The 18,200-nt window shown below is 48.7% G+C and overlaps 1 protein-coding gene across 4 annotated transcripts in view; it reads left to right on the top strand.

Annotated features, from left to right (window-relative positions):
- Positions 1–16,325, top strand: part of LOC128343241 (zinc finger protein 883-like) — a 39,209-nt gene extending 22,884 nt beyond the window's left edge. For 3 of the 4 annotated variants that reach the window (XM_053291973.1, XM_053291974.1, XM_053291972.1), the window contains 4 exons: positions 310–395; positions 617–749; positions 13,389–13,535; positions 14,021–16,325. In XM_053291973.1, coding sequence (XP_053147948.1) covers positions 310–395; positions 617–749; positions 13,389–13,535; positions 14,021–15,327 — 1,673 coding nt within the window. In that variant the 3' untranslated portion in view covers positions 15,328–16,325. The remainder of the gene's footprint in view (positions 1–309; positions 396–616; positions 750–13,388; positions 13,536–14,020) is intronic. The other variant, XM_053291975.1, reaches the window with a different exon arrangement.
- The last annotated feature ends 1,875 nt before the right edge of the window (positions 16,326–18,200 follow it).

The raw sequence follows: 18,200 nt of genomic DNA on the forward strand, positions 1-18,200 counted from the left end.
CCATGTTTTTTGGAGGGCTGGGATGTAAATATTTTAAATAAATCAAGTCCATTAAAATTAGAATGAATTCAGATATAAAATCGGTAGGATAAGCTGAAAACAGTAAACGTTTAAGAAAGAGGGAGATTTTCACTGGATGAGATCTCTCCAAGCAACCCTAATGACTAAGGCTATCCCTGTGTAAGAAAAGGACTCCTGAGCTATGCAGGTCCCTGGTCATGTAGTGGTTTAATGGCAAGAAGCTCCTTGTACTGGGCCAGGCAGCTAACAGGGTACAACACCTTCCCACCTCCCTTGTCATTCTTGTAGGCACTGGAACGCCCCTGGGACCTCATTCCAGGCCTTCTCCTCTCAATGGCGGAACGGATTTTGTTGCCACACCATCACTAGAACAGGTAAGAGAAGGATGAGTGGAGGAAATGGGTGGAGGACAGCCTTGGGTGCTTTTCTCTTCTCCCCTGCTCATTCCTTGCTTTTGCCGAAGTTGCCACTAGGAAGGCTTTGGATGGCACTGTGGGATTTCTGGGTCTAGCAGAGGGACCCCATTGATTATATACTTGGATTCTTGCATGACGGATGAAGAGAAATAATTTTGGTGTTTTTTTTTAAATTTCAGGGTTGGGTGATGTTGGAAGAGGAAGAGGTGGCTGTGTACTTCACGAAGGAGGAGTGGGCTCTGCTGGATCCTGCCCAAAGGGCTCTGCACAAGGAAGTCATGGAAGAGAATTCTGGGCATATGTCCGCCTTGGGTAAGGTTCCCTCTTTGTCCTTGGCTGCTAAATAGAGAAAGCAAAAATTGCATCTGTAGTTCATCCACTCTAGTGCACGGTCAGGATGTCAATGAGGATGATTCTGTAATCCAAAAACCTTCAGTTTAAGATGAGAGTTAAGATATTTACATTTCCACTCATGCTCTAAGAGGAATGGAAATTGCAAGTTAAGGTGCCCATCTTAACATCCGCGCCATAGAAACCATGTACTTCTGCGCCATAGACTTAACTTCCATGCCATAGTCTGGTATATGATGACAGCTTTAGAAATGAGGCTCCATCACCCACACTTTGCCTTGATCAGAGATACATCTGCAGACATTCATCACGGGCATGTTTAGGAGCTGATTAGGGAAACTGCACCTGTTAAATGTCTGCCTGGATGCATCCCTCACCAGCCTACTGTCCAGCTGAATATGACTAATATTTATATACCACTTTTCAACAAAAGTTCCCAAAGTGGTTTACATAGATATAAATAAAATGGCTCCCTGTTCCCAAAGGACTCACAATCTTAAAAAGAAACATAAGATAGACATCAGCAACAGCCACTGGAGGGATGCTGTGCTGGGGATGGATAGGGCCAGATGCTCTCTCCCTGCTCACTAAAGAGAATCACCACATTTAAAAGGTGCCTCTTTGCTCAGTTAGCAGGGGACATATACCAACCAGACTGTACAAAGTCTTTACAGCTTCTGGGTGTGGAAGTTAAGATGGGTACCTTAACTTGCAATTTTCATTCTTTTTAGAGCATGAGTGAAAATGTAAAGCATCTTCACTCTCAATTTAAACAGAAGGTTTTTGCATTACTGAATTTCCAGGTGTTTTTAAAAAGCAAAATCTGATTAGACACTATGGGGAAGAGCTTACCCAGACCACAAGATAGAACCTCCTGATGTTGAACACCAAAAACTTTGTAAAACCTTCAAATAAGATAAAGTCACAGTCCCTACCCACTGCCCACCTCAGCAAACATAACTAAATGAAATTGAATTCAATAATAATGATAGTGTGATCCCACCTCATGATTATTCAGTAGTGAATAAGGACACAACAAGAAGAGGTAATTTGTGTTCACTTTAAAGATGTATTTCATTCCCACGCTGCCCCCCCCCAAACCTACACAGAAACAAAACGATTTTTAAAAATAACAAATGCATTAACAACCATGGCCAGAACTACAGATTCTTTCCCCAGAAATGTTTTATGCTTGTGTTAAATCAGATTTGTTTATATGTATATTTAGCTCAATATTTTAATGTGGTTTTTTAAATAATGTTTTAAAATTCTATTGTGAGCCACCTTGGGATTTTCTTAATGAAAGGCAGGGTATAAATTTAACAATAAATAAAATAAATAAATTAAATAAATAAACCTCACAGTTCTCTTGCTTGATTTTAATTTCCTGCAGGATGGTGTTAGCAAAATAGTGGTAGGCCTTGAGCCAATCTGACAGAAATAGTAGCCTTTAACCTTCTGAATTGTGCCTTTTTACCATATATAGTGACTTGCACTCTGCTTTATGAGCCCACTAGAGAACAAAAGCCCCCCAATTCTTGAAAGCCCAACTGTTTTAAGGGACGGAAATCTATAGGAAAGCCTCTGCCTCCCCTTTTGGTGGGGATGAGAGAAAGGGGGCAGTGGGAGAAAACAAATGCCATGGAAAGGAAAGGGAGGGAGAGGAATGGTTGTTTAACTCTACAAGTGCCAGAGTGCTCATAAGGTCATGATGAGACTCTTCGGTGTAAGTGGCGCAGCTGCCAGGATTGTATAAATTATCCCAGTCAACGCCTCTTAAAATGCAAAACAAACACCCACTGGTACTACAAGGGTACTAGCCAACCCTCACAGAGCATCTGTGCGCTTTTTGGGGGCCTGCTGTTTCCCCCCCGCTCCACTCTCTCTTGCCCCCCTCCCCTCCCTCCAGACCCACTCTCTCTTGCCCCCCTGACCCTCCCTCCGGACCCACTCTTTTTGCTCCCCTGCCCCTCCCTCCAGCCTCCTCCCCCACTCTCTCTTGCCCCCCTCCCTCTCCCGCCACAGCCAGGTGCTTCTTACCGGGCGGCGGCGGGTCGAAAAGTTTCCCTCCCATCCCGGCCTCTGATGCCTCCGGCGGCCAGGCCCGGCCGGGTCGCCGCCTCTTCCATATCTTGGACGGCCAGGCCAGGCCATCCCGCCGCATCCGTCTCCTGCTTGCTCAGGCCGCCGCCGCCTGATACTAGGCCAGGCCGCCCCGCCACCTCCCACCAGGTCGGGCTGCCTCCGCCACCGCCTCTTCCATACCTGGACAGGACAGGCCGTCCTGCTGCCTCTGCCTCCCAGCAGCCAGCCGAGGCCACCTCTTCTGGCCGTTTTGCTTGCAGCCCACCCCCACCACCGCCATTTTTTCTGTCCCTTCAACTCTCGCTGGGCCCAGGAACTCTCGCAATGTGTCGCGAGAGTTCCGCCATCAAATCCAGGACACTCACCGGCTAAGAGAATTAAATATATAGATAGTTTGGACAAAGATAGGTTGGGACTCTTTTTCTCTTTACATAGATTTTATTGTCTAACAAAATCTAACATAAACAAAATAACACAGAGGTTTGGTATGAAAAGGCTCTTCCTGGAAGTGAAAAACAATTTTACAATGAAAAGGCTTGCATCAAAAGAATAACTTGCCAACACCATAAGGCTTGCATCAAAATAAATGCGTAGATCAAAACATATAATCCTTAAAAATGTACCCTCCAAAAATAATCAATAACCAATCAAAGCTTGGGGTTGGGGGCAGGAACTCTCTCTCCATACAAAAGGTGGCTCTTTAGTGCTTCATGGCATCTCAAGAAACATACTTAAAAATCAAAATATAATTCAAAGCTATTGTTTATAGTCTCAAAAGGGACTGGCTTGGTCTTAAAACAGGTGACCCAGTCCATCCTGCTTCTTTCAAAGTATCACTAAAAGTCCATTTTCTGAGCCTTAAGCTGAGACAGCCAGCCTGGTCAGCTCATGTCTCCTTCTATGTGTGCTCTGGAGCCCTATAGCTAATTATGGAGGAGCTCTCATTTCAACAGGCCCTCCTAATCCAAAACAATCAATTTGTTTTCTGATATTTTGTTCCTGAAATGTTGTTCTGAGTGGAGACAGGAATGTTGTTTTGGTTAGTTGTGTTCTTTTCTCCTCATTAAGGTCAGGCTAGTCTCTTTTCAATTGCATGTAAGGCCTTGATATGTGTACAGAGAAACTGCTGAACAGTTCATAGATATAAAGGTTATTTTCCAGCTTCCAAGCAGCTCTGGCTCAAAGATGGCTCCTCTTGTGTCAAGCAGGAAGGCCAGATTGTGTTTTTCTCGGCTGCCGTGTGAGGACAACTCCCTGGGTTATCATCCCATGCTCGCTCCAGGGCAGGACGTATGCTAATTCTAAAGCTATAAAAGTAGCCGGATGGTAACCCCACCCAGTTCTTTTCGTCCTGCTAACGCTCCAGGAAAGGATACTCAGCCTTGCTTCGTTCCTCAGATAAGTCTCCTTTTTAACTTGCTCCTTCCTCTGCTTACGCCTCTCCCTTCTCCTTGGCTCCTCGGCTGCCCCCCTCCCCTCTCCCTCATCTTAAAAAAAAAAAAAAAGGCATTTCTTCAAAAAGGGTTCCCTGCCGAGCCTCAATCTCCGCTCCACTCCCGCTCGTTTGCTCAGCCTATTTACTCAGTCCTCCGCTCCCCGCTTGCTGTCCAGACCTTCTCCCTCCCTCTCCCCCCTTCTGCCATGGAGCAGCCGCAGCCGTGCCTGCAGGGACTCCGATCACGTGCGGAGAGGCGAAAGACCCAAGCAGCAAAGGCGGACCGCCCCGCTGCGAGCGCGGCCGCCGCTAGACACGCTGCAGCCATGCCCAGGACCACTGCGTCCTCCCCGGGCGAGGGCACTTCGGCAGCACCGCCCCCCTCTGCGGGGGTGGGCGCCTCAAGGAAAGACCGGCATGCTGCTGCCGGTGCGCGGGCGGGCGCACAGAGCGAAGGGCGCCATCTTGGCTCGTCCCTCGAGGAGGCAGAGCAGGCGAGTGCCCAGCGGCGGCGCAGGAGAGCCCAAGTGTTGGAACTGCTCACAGCGGCCCGTTCCTCGGAGGCCACCAGCTCCTCGGGAGAGGAGGAGGAGGGCATCGCACAGACCGAGGAGGGTGAGTGTGAGCGGCAGTCCCCTGGCGGAACGGGAGCTCCCGAGAGCAGGCAGCCCCTCTCCATGGCTCCTATTCAGGCTTCCCCATCGAATAGCCCCCCCCCTGCTGGTACCAATAGCGCAGGCCCCGGCAGGAGACCAGGGAGCGGCCCCTCCCCCTCCCCCCTCCTCTGCAGCCCCAGGGCCAGAGATGCCGGAGAGCTGGAAAACCTGGATCAGTGATCTGCTCTCGCAAGCCCTGCATCAGCGCAAGGCGGGAAAGAGGGGCCGTAAGCGAGGGAGGTGATCACCCTCCCCCTCCTCTTCCGATTCTGACTCCACCCCACATGGGAAATCCCACAGAAAGAGGCGGAAGGGCTGCAAGGGGCAGCAGAAGAGGCGTAGGGATCCGAGCCCCACTGCCACACGCCCTGCCCCAGCCCACTCCTCAGAAGACACGGGCCCAGAGTCCCCTACCCACCTAGGGAGGGTCCCTGCCCTGCCTCGTTCCCCCGTGGGCCAAGCTGATACAGCCCTTACAGGGGGGGTTTGCCCTGATCTGGCAGACTTGGGGGACGATTCCAGGGAAGAAGGGGAGTGGTCTGATGGACAGGCAGGGATGGAGGAATCCACCCCTCAATTTAAGCGCCTTTTTCCATCTGATGATTTCTCCACATTGTTTGTTAAGGCCATGTGCACCCTGGGTCTCGATATTGAGGGTTTGCATCTGGGGCTGCTCCCTCCAAGGAATCTCTGGTATTACCTACACATTCTTCACCAGAGCTCCTGTTTCCCTTGCCAAATACCTTCTCAGAGGTTCTCCAGCAGGAGTGGCAAGCACCAGCGGTCCAGAAGAAGGTCTCTTCCTTAGCTAATAAGCACTACGCGTTCATCCCCTCAGCAGCTGCACAACTCCAAACGCCTCCAGTAGATGCTCACATCTCAGCCCTCACCTCTCGTGCGGTCCTCCCACGAGATGGAGAGTCAACGCTGAAGGATCCCGCCAAAAAGAGAATCGAAGTACAGTTAAGGAGAAATAACGATTGTATCTCTCTTTCTATCAGAGCCTCCATAGCCGCCTCCATCATTTCTCGGGCAGCACTGCTCTGGACCGATGAGTTGCTTCAGTCTCCTCCCCCAGATCCAGCCAGGTCCCGCCAGATTGCCCTAAAGCTCCAGAAGGCACAAGCCTACATTGCTGACATCACCCTGGATGCAGTACGTTTCGGGGCCCGAGCTACAGCTACTAATGTGATCGCTAGGCGAACACTCTGGCTCCGCCACTGGCAGGTTGATGCAGCATCAAAAGCCAACTTAGCGGCAGTCCCCTTCTCAGCCACTAAGCTCTTTGGGGATGAAGCCCTTAAGGACATCCTCATTGAATCCAAGGATAGAAAGCTGACCCTTCCCAGCACAGCCAGGAGGGACGAGCGGTGCCCCTTTCGTAGGGGTCAGCCTCAGCAGCACCAATTTCGTTCCTTTCGCCCCTCCTTTCGCCCCCACGAGCGAGACAACAGATTTAGGCGCCCCAATTGGCCAAAGGGTAACTTCCCCGCCAAGTCCAATTCGAGAGCCCAGCCAGGCCAGCAGTTTAAACCACGTCAAGCACAGTGACTCTTTAAAGATAGGAGGTCGCCTCTCCCACTTTTACCATGCCTGGGAGGCGTCCACCACAGACAAATGGGTCCTGAAAACAATTTTAGAGGGGTACTTAATAGAGTTGTCAGGCCCCCCATTACACAGGTTTCTGCCCACCCCAACTTCTCGTTCTACCACAAGACACAGAATCCTTCAACAGGCCATAGACCACCTGTTAGCCATCGCAGCCATAGAGCCAGTTCCCCCTCAAGAGCACCGTCAAGGGCTTTATTCAATCTTATTCACCGTGCCCAAGCGGGACGGCTCCTACAGGGCGGTCCTCGATCTAAAATCCTTAAACCGATGGGTACGCAAGCGCAGGTTCCGTATGGAGACTCTCCGCTCCATCGCGGAGGGCCTACAACACGGGGACCTGATGGCATCAGTGGATCTGACAGAGGCCTAGCTACACGTTCCTGTTCACCCTTTATCCCGTCATCTCCTCAGATTCTGTTACAGGGGAGCACATTATCAGTATCGTGCCCTCCCATTCGGGCTCTCCTCGGCCCCAAGGACATTCACAAAGGTGCTGGCTCCTCTAGTAGCCTACATCCGCCTGCAAAAGGTCCGCCTCTCGGCGTACTTGGACGATTTGATCGTGATGTCGCAAAACCATGCAGAACGGGACGTCCAGATCACCCTAGAGGCCCTAACGTCCCACGGCTTCCAGGTCAACCACGCCAAGAGCCACCTGTCTCCTACATTCCGTCTCCAGCACTTAGGAGTAGTCCTGGACACCCAAAGGGACCGATTCTTTCTTCCAGAGGAACGCAGACTCAAGATTTGGTCCATGACATCAAAGACCCTGGCGACCAGCAGGCCTCGCGTCCTTCAGCTGGCTCAGTTATTGGGTCTACTGGTTTCCTCCATCGACTCTGTCCCCTGGGCAAGGTTGCATCTCCGTTGCCTCCAATGGTTTCTCCTCCCCTTCCAGGAGGACATTTCCTCCAGGTCGTCCAGGAGGGTTCAACTGTCTCCAGAAGTGCGCTCCTCGCTCCGCTGGTGGCTCTGCAAGAGAAACCTAGAGGCCGGCAAGCCCTTTCTGGACCTCCCTCGAATTCTCATCACCACGGATGCGAGCCTTCGGGGATGGGGAGCTCACTGCCTTTCTCAGTCGGCCCAGGGCAGATGGTCCCCCGAGGAGTCGGGCCACAGCATGAACTGGTTGGAGCTCCGTGCGATTCGCCTGGCCCTTCAAGCCTTCCTACCTGCGCTGAGGGGCAAGGATGTCCTGGTCCAGACCGACAATGTGACAGCAAAGGCACACATCAACCGGCAAGGCGGCACCAGGTCTCGCTCCCTTCATCAGGAAGCAGTTCTGCTCCTCCGCTGGGCCGAATCTCACCTGTCCTCCCTATCAGCAGTCCACCTGAAGGGAGAACTGAACGTACAAGCGGACTGGCTGAGCCGGCAGGACATCCACCCAGCCGAATGGACCCTGAGCCGCAGAGCCTTCTCATTCCTGTCCAGAAGACTGGGAACCCCTCAAGTCGACCTGTTTGCCTCTCCCAGCAACACCCAACTTCCGCGGTTCTTCAGCCGGTTCCAGTGCCCACAGGCGGAACAGACAGATGCCATGACGGCTCCCTGGCCAAGGACCCTCCTCTACGCCTTCCCACCACTTCCGCTTCTGGCCAGACTTCTCAGGCGCATTCGGCTCCTGGGGGCCAGGGTGATTCTGGTGGCCCCTCATTGGCCCCGCAGGCCGTGGTTCCCAGAGATCCTGAACCTCGCAACCGGGCCTCCAGTTCTGCTTCCCATCTCCGCAGACCTGCTCTCGCAGGGCCCAGTACTCCATCCAGATCCCGCCTGGTTCCAGCTTTCCGCCTGGCACTTGAACGGGAGCTGCTAGGGGGCTTCGGTTACTCCCAGAGCGTTCTCGACACACTGATGGCCTCCAGACGCTCTTCCACTCACCGCATTTACCAGTGCACCTGGAGAGTTTTCCTCAGATGGTGCAGAAACAGACACCTGACTCCGAGGGCATGTTCCCTACCCGAGCTGCTACAATTCCTACAGGACGGCCTTGACAAGGGCCTTAAGGCCAATACCATCAAGCGGCACGCTTCGGCCTTGGCTCCTCTCCTGCTACCATTCAAGGGCAAGCCTCTCTTGTCCCATGCCCACCTGAAGCGTTTCCTGCGTGGAGCATCGCTAACATCCCCTCCTGTAGTACATAGGTTCCCCACGTGGGACCTCCACAAAGTCCTGCGGGTCCTTCACAAGCCTCCATTTGAACCGATTAGGTCCATTTCTTTACGCCTTCTCTCTCTGAAGTTGGCCTTTCTGGTGGCCGTCACCTCGGCCAGGAGGATCTCAGAATTAGCCTCACTGTCCTCCAACCCCAGGTTCTGTATATTCTCTGCCGATTCAGTAACCTTAATCCCGGACCCTTCAGTTCTCCCTAAGGTCGCCTCCATGTTCCACAGGTCTCAAAACCTGGTCCTGCCCTCTTTCTGTCCCAAGCCCGTCCACCCCAGGGAGAAGGAGTGGCATAAGTTGGATGTTCGCCGCTGCTTAAAGACCTACCTTAAAAGAACTGCCTCCTTCAGGACGACGGACTCGTTATTCGTCTCCTTCCTACCGGCCTCCATGGGCCAAAAGGTCTCCTCAGCTGTCATCGGTCGTTGGATCAGGGCCTGCATCTCCTTGGCATACGAGACCCAACACTTGCCTCCACCCACGCGAATCACGGCGCATTCAACTAGAGCGGCCTCCACTTCAGCAGCGTTTTCCACCAATGCCCCGTGGGAGGAGATCTGCAGAGCGGCCACGTGGGCGTCCCCGTCCACCTTCACCAGGCACTACAAGATGGACACTATGCACTCCGCTCAGGCTGCCTTTGGCAGAAGGGTTCTGCAACATGTCCTTCCCCCTCAGTGGCCTGGGACCCCCACCCTGGGTCACCTGGCTTTGGTATGTCCCCAGGGAGTTGTCCTCACACGGCAGCCGAGAATGGAGCATTGGTACTCACCGTGAAGGCTTCTTCTGGCTGCCGTTGTAGAGGACAACTCGACCCTCCCTATGCGGTCCCAGACTCCTGGGGGGATGGGGCTCTATCTTCCTACTGTTTTTTCTACCTGTTGGTTTACCTGTTGTTGTTTTTTACCTGTTTGTTTACCTGTTGGTTTACCTGTTTCCGTTTACTAGCTCTTTTTTCTACTCATATATGTGTGTTATTGAGGTTGCCTTCCGTTCGAAGCTTGGCTGACTACAAGAACTGGGTGGGGTTACCATCCGGCTACTTTTATAGCTTTAGAATTAGCATACGTCCTGCCCTGGAGCGAGCATGGGATGATAACCCAGGGAGTTGTCCTCTACAACGGCAGCCAGAAGAAGCCTTCACGGTGAGTACCAATGCTCCAATCTATGACAGGGCTGCTCAACTTTGGCCCTCCTGCAGCTGTTGGCCTACAATTCCCATAATCCCTGGCTATTGGTCACTGTCACTGGGGATTATGGGAGTTGTAGTTCAAAAACAGCTGGGGGGCCTAAGTTGAGCAGGCCTGATCTATGATAATAGACTGCCCTTATCAGGCACCTATTTTCAGAACCTGGAAGTCACTTGCTAGAAATTGCCAGGACTTGCCCCTCCCCACTTTGGCTTCAGAATTCTTAGTGGGCAGACTCAGTTATGCTCTTAGCTAACTTTGCCTAAGTTATTTCCCCACTTTTTATGGGGATTTTGAACAGTAATTACTCAAAACTCAGTAGATTGATGTTTTTCAAGCCAGCAAAAGGCACCAGTCCTATATAGACCTGAGTTTTTGGGGAATGCTCAAAAGACATCAAACATTTAAAAATATACATTATCTGTGGTGAATAAACATTGCCAACACTTTGAACCCTCTTTAAAGGAGATAAATACTTAAACTAATGTATCTCAGCCACTTTGCAATGCATTTTTGGGGACAAATCCTTTTGCAACAGGGCTATAGGGACGCTTCCATCCTTGCCTGATTACCTTGCTGTAGTTGATACACAGCAGAGCTGGAGGAGTTGGAAGTTGCCTCCTTGAACCTGAAGCTCAGAGGCAAGTCTTGCGATCGGTGAGATCCGCATTCAGAAGGTTTGTGCCAGTATCTGGCCACCTGGCAGGGAAGTTCACGGTATCAAACAGAGCCGCAGAAACAAGATACGGCTCGGACACAGTTCTTCTTTATTGGGCTTGGCTACAAGCTATCGACACGAAAGTTGACAAACGTTGCTTTCCAGCAGTGAATAGAAAGCTGGTGATGCAATTTATAGTACAAGCTCCCAGCTGGCAGGAATTCAAGGCTTATCAGCCCTCTGCAAGAGCCGTTTACTCCTCCTGATAGTTTCAAGCTGAGTTCTTCGCCTTGTAATACGCCTCTGTTGTGGAGTCAGTGGGGGTTGCTTGCATAGCTCCTCTTCTGTTTGGTCCGTCACGGTTTCTGCTGTCTCAGGTTGTTGTGCCTGCTCTGAATCATCAGCCGGATCAGCCGTTTCTTGGAAACGTGAGCCAGGCTCTGCCCCTCAGACACCCTGGCATCGGCTAAAAAGTTGACAGCTTCCCCTTCCTCCTCGCTTTCTGAGATCGAGGGCGTGACAGTTTGCAGGGAGATTGGGTTTAGCACCCAGAATGAGCTGCTTATGGTTACTCATTTCCTGAACCAAGCCTTCTGCCAGGGTGACCTGCAATTTCAGTACTAGAGTATAAGCAGTTGACTGGTGCCTTGACCCTTGGGAAAGCCTAGAGAGGAGGAAAGTTTATGGAGGAGAACTGGTCTTCTGGTAGCAAGCATGAATGGGAGACCACATGTGAGCACTGTAGGATATTCCCCTTAGGAGATGGGGTCACTCTGGGAAGAGCATCTAGGTTCCAAGTTCCCTCTCTGGGCTGAGAGAGATTCCCGCCTGCAACCTTGAAGAAGCCGCTGCCAGTCTGTGTAGACAATACTGAGCAAGAGAGACCAGTGGTCTGACTCAGTATATGGCAGCTTCCTATGTTCCCCTGGGGAGGACAATGGTGCCTCGTGTGATATTTAAATTGAATGTCCACCGATGAATCCCAATTCTAGTGATTCTTTTTTCTGAAATTGACAAAACTTGTGTGGTTCCCCAAGTTGGAAACAAAGTTATTTATCCAATATACAAAAAAGGCAATAGGCAGGTGCCTTTTAGCTATTGCCCAAATATATATTCAACATCTTATATAAACAAGTTGGCCCGCTCTCCCCGCAAATGATCCCCAGACAGCCCAGGGCGGCCGGATCGGCTGCCCACACAATTGCCGGCTCCGTGACAGAGCCAGTGGGGGCTGCGGGGATCAGGGGCCGCGTGGCCCCCAGAAGTTCCAGGATGCCCCACGTGAGCACGCAGGGCATCTTGGAGAGACTCCCAGGGTTGGGAGACGTGTTTCAGCCTCCCGCTGGGGGTCTCTTCATGTGTTGCCGCAGCGTGAAGCCGCATCGCGGCAATCCACGATAAAAAAGACAGGGTTAGCGGAGCGCTCCGCTAACCCTGGCTAAGGGGAGGGGGAATTAGGAGGGTTTACTGCCGGGAGCCGCGTGGCCCCCGCGGCAGCAGACGATCAGCAAAAAGCGGGCTAGGCTCCCATAGCCTGCTTTTTGCTGATCGTGAGAATCTCCTCTCAGTGTTTTTCAGGATGTTGTTTAGCTTTCTAGATTTGCTCCCTACTCAGACATTTGAGAAAGAATTTAGAGGTTAATTGTAGGTCTCAGTTAAAACAACAATAGATCAAAGAAGACAAATCAAATAGGTTCTGTGTGACAGAGAGGATTGGAATGCTGGCGTATTATGACTTCTGTCTAGTCATGAGGAATCTTAGGATCAAAAAGCAGAACCCCAAATGTAGAACTAGATTGCTTTTAGCACCTTACTCGGCTCTTTTGTAAATCTGGTTAGGAACATAGGAAGCTGCACATACTGAGTCAGACCATTGGTCTGTCTAGCTCAGTATTGTCTTCACAGATTGGCAGCGGCTTCTCCAAGGTTGCAGGCAGGAATCTCTCTCCGCCTGGGAGAAGCCAGGGAGGGAAATTGAAGCCTTCTGCTCTTCGATCCCCTGAGGGTAATATCTTACAGTGCTCACACTTCTAGTCTCCCATTCATATGAAACCAGGGTGGACCCTGCTTAGCTAAGGGGACAAGTCATGCTTGCTACCACAAGACCAGCTCTCCTCCCTGTAAGAGGAGAGGTGGTTGGAGAGGAGGTTGTTCTCCTAGAAATCACTTTTCATTTTCCCTCAGTAATCAGTTCTATTTTGGTGTCCTTATGTTCTACAACTGCTAGTAAACCAAGATCTCAAAAGAGACTTTGCTCTGGAATGTTTTGTTCTAACTGTTAATCCAGTACCCTTCTGAGAAACACAAAGTAGTGATTTCACGGACTGGAGCATTGCACATCCTGCAGTTTCCTGACAGAAGCTTCAGCTAAGCTAAATACTGAAGTGAGAAATGGCATCTTAACTCATGGACGTTTGTGGGACACTGTGCTCGGACAGGACAGGGAGAGTTGCTCTCCCCCTGCTTAATACCAAAGAGCTCTTTGCCCAGTTAGCTGAGAATCCTTCCCTTTGCTGTGGCCAAGAATGAAAGTTCCTGGTTCCTCGTCCAACATTGTCTTCCTTTTAACATTCTGGGCAAGCAACATTTGCATTCTGCCACCAGACTGATCCTTCTTCTCCCAGGCAGTAATCACTGCTCTCTTGTCTCGACCCTGGGCAGGAGTTAGAATGTCTTTCCATGTTGTCTTTTCAGTTCATGGGGCCAAAGGGAGGGAGGGTGGAGACTCCATCAGCTTCCCTGAATATTGGTTATTGCTAAATATGCCTGAAGTAGCATCTCTTTTTGTTCCCTTCCAAGAACAATTTTTGATTTCCAAACCTGACCTTGCTTCCTGGCTGGAGAAAGAGGAAGGACCACTTGATGCTTCCGAAGCTTCCAAAGAAGGAGAGAGATGTGCAGGTAGCTCACAAGTTGTGGGTTCCGAAGAAGGAGAGAGATGTGCAGGTAGCTCACAAGTTGTGGGAAAGAGATCTTTGTCAGACACATCAGGCAGGGAATTATCTGGTGGTTTATCTACCAGGTGGGAGAGGGGGATGCTCGTGGGTGTCCTAACTGAGGGGGTGATGTGTATGCAATGTCAGGCCTTAGCTTATGAATTTGCCACTGGCCCATCTTGCCCAACAGGGTCTCCTTTGATTGACGGTGGCCTTCCAAGTCCTACAGGGCTCTTCCCAGCCCTCCTATTTAAGCTGTTTCAATGGGAGATGCTTTGGACTGAAACTGGGAGTTGGTGCATCCACCATTCTGTGCCCTACACAGTCTCAGCTGCTTTTTAATTATAACCAGCAGAGGCTGTTTAATCTGTGGCACAGTCTGCCTCTGCTCTACATCTCATATATCTTGTTATTCATAGCGCATTTCATGGGGCGTTTGCTCCCTGCTGTTAGGCTGTGTTTAATTGTCCAGGCTTTCTCTCCTTATTCTTGTAGGTGATGAGAGAGAGAGTGAAATGCAGTGGAGAAAACGTGAAGGAAATCTGAAGTGCAGAGAGAAATCCGTTGTTTCCAAAATATCTGGCATGCATGAAATTCCTATCCTGAAAGAAAGTGACAGTGGAAACAGAAGGAATAAGATCCCTCTGCATGCAAAAATATTAACTTCTAAACCAAACAATCGCATGAATCAAAGAATCCATGCAGGACACAAGCCATTTAAATGCTCAGAATGTGGAAAGAGTTTCAAGCAGAGCACAGATTTTACTAATCATCAAAAAACCCACGCAGGGGTGAAACCATATCAGTGTTCAGTGTGTGGAAAGAGCTTCAGGCAGAGTGGACGCCTTACACAACATGAAATAATCCACACAGATGAGAAACTATATCAGTGCTCAGTGTGTGGAAGGAGCTTCAGCCGAAGTGCACAACTTGTGGTGCATCAAAGAATCCACACTTGGGTGAAACCGTATCCGTGCTCAGTGTGTGGAAAGAGCTTCAGCCTGCATGAAAACCTTACACAACATAAAAGAATCCACACAGAGGAGAAAACATATCAGTGCTCAGTGTGTGGAAGGAGCTTCAGCCGAAGTGCACATCTTGTGGCTCATCAAAGAATCCACACAGGGGTGAAACCATATCAGTGCTCATTGTGTGGAAAGAGCTTCAACCTACGTGAAAACCTTATACGACATCAAAGAATCCACACAGGGGTGAAACCATATCAGTGCTCCGTGTGTGGAAAGCGCTTCAGCTGGAGCGCAAATCTTGCTGTTCATCAAAGAATCCATACAGGGGAGAAACCATATCACTGCTCAGTGTGTGGAAAGAGCTTCAACCAGAACACACATCTTGCTGTGCATCAAAGAAACCACACAGGAGTGAAACCACATCAGTGCTCAGTGTGTGGAAAAAGCTTCACCCAGAGCACAAGTCTTGTTGTACATCAAAGAATCCACACAGGTGTGAAACCGTATCAGTGCTCAGTGTGTGGAAAGAGCTTCAGCTGGAGGTCAGGCTTTACACGACATAAAACAATCCACACAGAGGCAAAACCATATCAGTGTTCAGAGTGTGGAAAGAGCTTCAGTGAGCGCACAAATCTTGCTGGGCATCAAAGAATCCACACAGGAGTAAAACCCTATCAGTGTTCAGTGTGTGGAAAGAGCTTCAGTTGGAGCTCAAGCCTCACACGGCATCAAATAATCCACACAGAGGAGAAACCTTATCTGTGTTCAGTGTGTGGAAAGAGCTTCAACCAGAGTGCAAATCTTGCTGTGCATCAAAGAATCCACACAAGGTAAAAGCATATCTGCTCAGTGTGTGGAAAGAGCTTCAACCAGAGCACAAATCTTGCTGTGAATTAAAGAATCCACTTGAGGTGACACCATATCAGTGCTCAGTGTGTGAAAGGAGTTTCAATGAGAGTACACAGCTTGTTATTTATTTATTTATCTATCTATCACATTTGTACACCACCCCAAACTTTTGTCTCTGGGTGGTTAACAATAGCATAAAAAGTTAAAAACATATACAAAAACTAAAAACAATTTAACAAATTAAAAATAAACCAGAAATTAAAACCTAAAAATTTAGGAAGCTAAGAAAGCTTGGGGGGAAAGATGGGTTTTCAAGTGTTTTTTGAAAATTGCCAGAGATGGGGAGGACGTGCCAGTGTCATGAGTGACTTTATATCTCTGACATTTCTCTCACGGGTTCACTCTTTTGACGTACATAATAGATCAGAGAGTGACCATCTGCCCTTCACAATGACCTTTTCTGCATGCACTACACCCCGCTCTGTAATGTGAAATTAATTCAGGGGTATTACCCAAGATAAATGATAACCTCAAATGGGAGTATTGTTCTTAATGAGAAGATCACAACCCTGTTACATTCTCAGCAGATGCGGAAATGGAGATGACTTGCAATACTATCTAGTCCAGACATCTTTTGATATCCCCCCCTTAAATTATGTCTATAATAAACCCACTATATAATATAACATCTATAATAAACCCCCATCTTCCCCCTTTAAATGCTAACTTGGTAAAGAGGCACATTTTAACGTGGTGATTCTCTATTTAGCAGGGGGAGAGTAACTGGCCCTATTCACCTCCAGCATAGTACTTCCAGTGACTGCTGCTGGTGTCTATCTTATGTTTCTTTTTAGATTGTGAGCCCTTTGGGGACAGGGTTCCATCTTATTTATTTGTAATTTCTCTGTGTAAACCACCCTGAGCCATTTTTGGAAGGGCAGTATAGAAATCGAATGAATGAATGAATGGATAAATAAATAAATGTCTATAATAAACCCACAGCAAGTCATATTGGGAGGGGCCATAGAAGGAAGAAATGGTTTGACCAGGTATGCAGGCTTGAGACAAGCCTTGCAACAACGCCAGACCAGAGTTCTGGAAGGACCTGGCCCCTCGATTTAATCATTGATACAGTTTCATTTTCAGAACAAGCAGTTCTTAAAAGTTGAGAAATTCTCCTATTATATTATAAAGATCAATGGGGAGAGCTGGGTCTCTGTATAATCCAGATAAAAGACAGGAAGTTCTGGGAATGGGTGGCAAACTGGCACACAGTCTGATTCCATCTCAGATGCTCATCTTCCAGCTGAGACATGGTTTCAATACTTCTCAGCCATTTATGGTAGCACCCAGAATGAGCTGCTTATGGTTACTCATTTCCTGAACCAAGTCTTCTGCCAGGGTGACCTGCAATTTCAGTACTAGAGTATAAGCAGTTGACTGGTGCCTTGACCCTTGGGAAAGCCTAGAGAGGAGGAAAGTTTATGGAGGAGAACTGGTCTTCTGGTAGCAAGCATGAATGGGAGACCACATGTGAGCACTGTAGGATATTCCCCTTAGGAGATGGGGTCACTCTGGGAAGAGCATCTAGGTTCCAAGTTCCCTCTCTGGGCTGAGAGAGATTCCCGCCTGCAACCTTGAAGAAGCCGCTGCCAGTCTGTGTAGACAATACTGAGCTAGAGAGACCAGTGGTCTGACTCAGTATATGGCAGCTTCCTGTGTTCCCCTGGGGAGGACAATGGTGCCTCGTGTGATATTTAAATTGAATGTCCACCGATGAATCCCAATTCTAGTGATTCTTTTTTCTGAAATTGACAAAACTTGTGTGGTTCCCCAAGTTGGAAACAAAGTTATTTATCCAATATACAAAAAAGGCAATAGGCAGGTGCCTTTTAGCTATTGCCCAAATATATATTCGACATCTTATATAAACAAGTTGGGTATATATGACAAAAAATGTTCACTTAGAGCAGGCAGGCTTCTGTAGGGGTCACAACATAATAGATCACTGTATCAAGTATATTGCATTTACTTGAACGCCTTGATCCAGAAATATGCTAACAACCATTAAAAAACACACCTTTATATTTCATTTACTGACCTTTCATCAGTCTTTGATTCTATTGATAGATTTAGACTGCGGGAAAAGCTTGAGAGGACTACACTAGTAAAAAATTAGAGGATACACGGATCGTAGAAACAGACCATATATACTGAAAAATATAAATGCACTGTGTATAGTTATCTCTTCACACACACACCATGTGAAAAAATTCTGCATAAATCTTATGCCAAACATTTTTTTTAAAGCCCAAATTACAATCTAATAAATCTTTTAACATTTACAATTGACCAAATAGATGAATATCATAACACAGGTATCAATTGAATCTCCAGTAATAAATTAGCATACAATGCTGAAACACAAAATTTTGAAAGAATTGTGAGAGATAATTTCTATTTCATAAGTCCCAAATGACGTTGCTTGAAGGTCAAATATTACATCAACAGTTCCTTTATGCATCTAAAATGCTCTATGATGAAGGAATAAATATGAAAGGCAATCCTTATGGTTCCCTCAAAGTCCTAATTGGTCTTTACTCTCGTAGATTCTTGTTCAAATTCTTGCTCTCACAGGTGTCCTAGGTAGCTTTTAACCTGTTTCCTCCTGCTTAGGCAGGCAGGACTTCATCAGGTGAAATATTTATATCTTCATTAGTGCCTCTACACCTACCGGTAATCCAATGGGTATCCTGCAATGCACTGCTTGTTGCGCGGTGCATTCTGGGATTGCTGGAGGACAGGGAAATGAGTCCCAGCCTCCAGCGATCCCTGCTGCATGGATTGAACAGCGGTTT

This window comes from Hemicordylus capensis, chromosome 2, assembly GCF_027244095.1.
Source record: "Hemicordylus capensis ecotype Gifberg chromosome 2, rHemCap1.1.pri, whole genome shotgun sequence".
NCBI lineage: Eukaryota > Metazoa > Chordata > Lepidosauria > Squamata > Cordylidae > Hemicordylus > Hemicordylus capensis.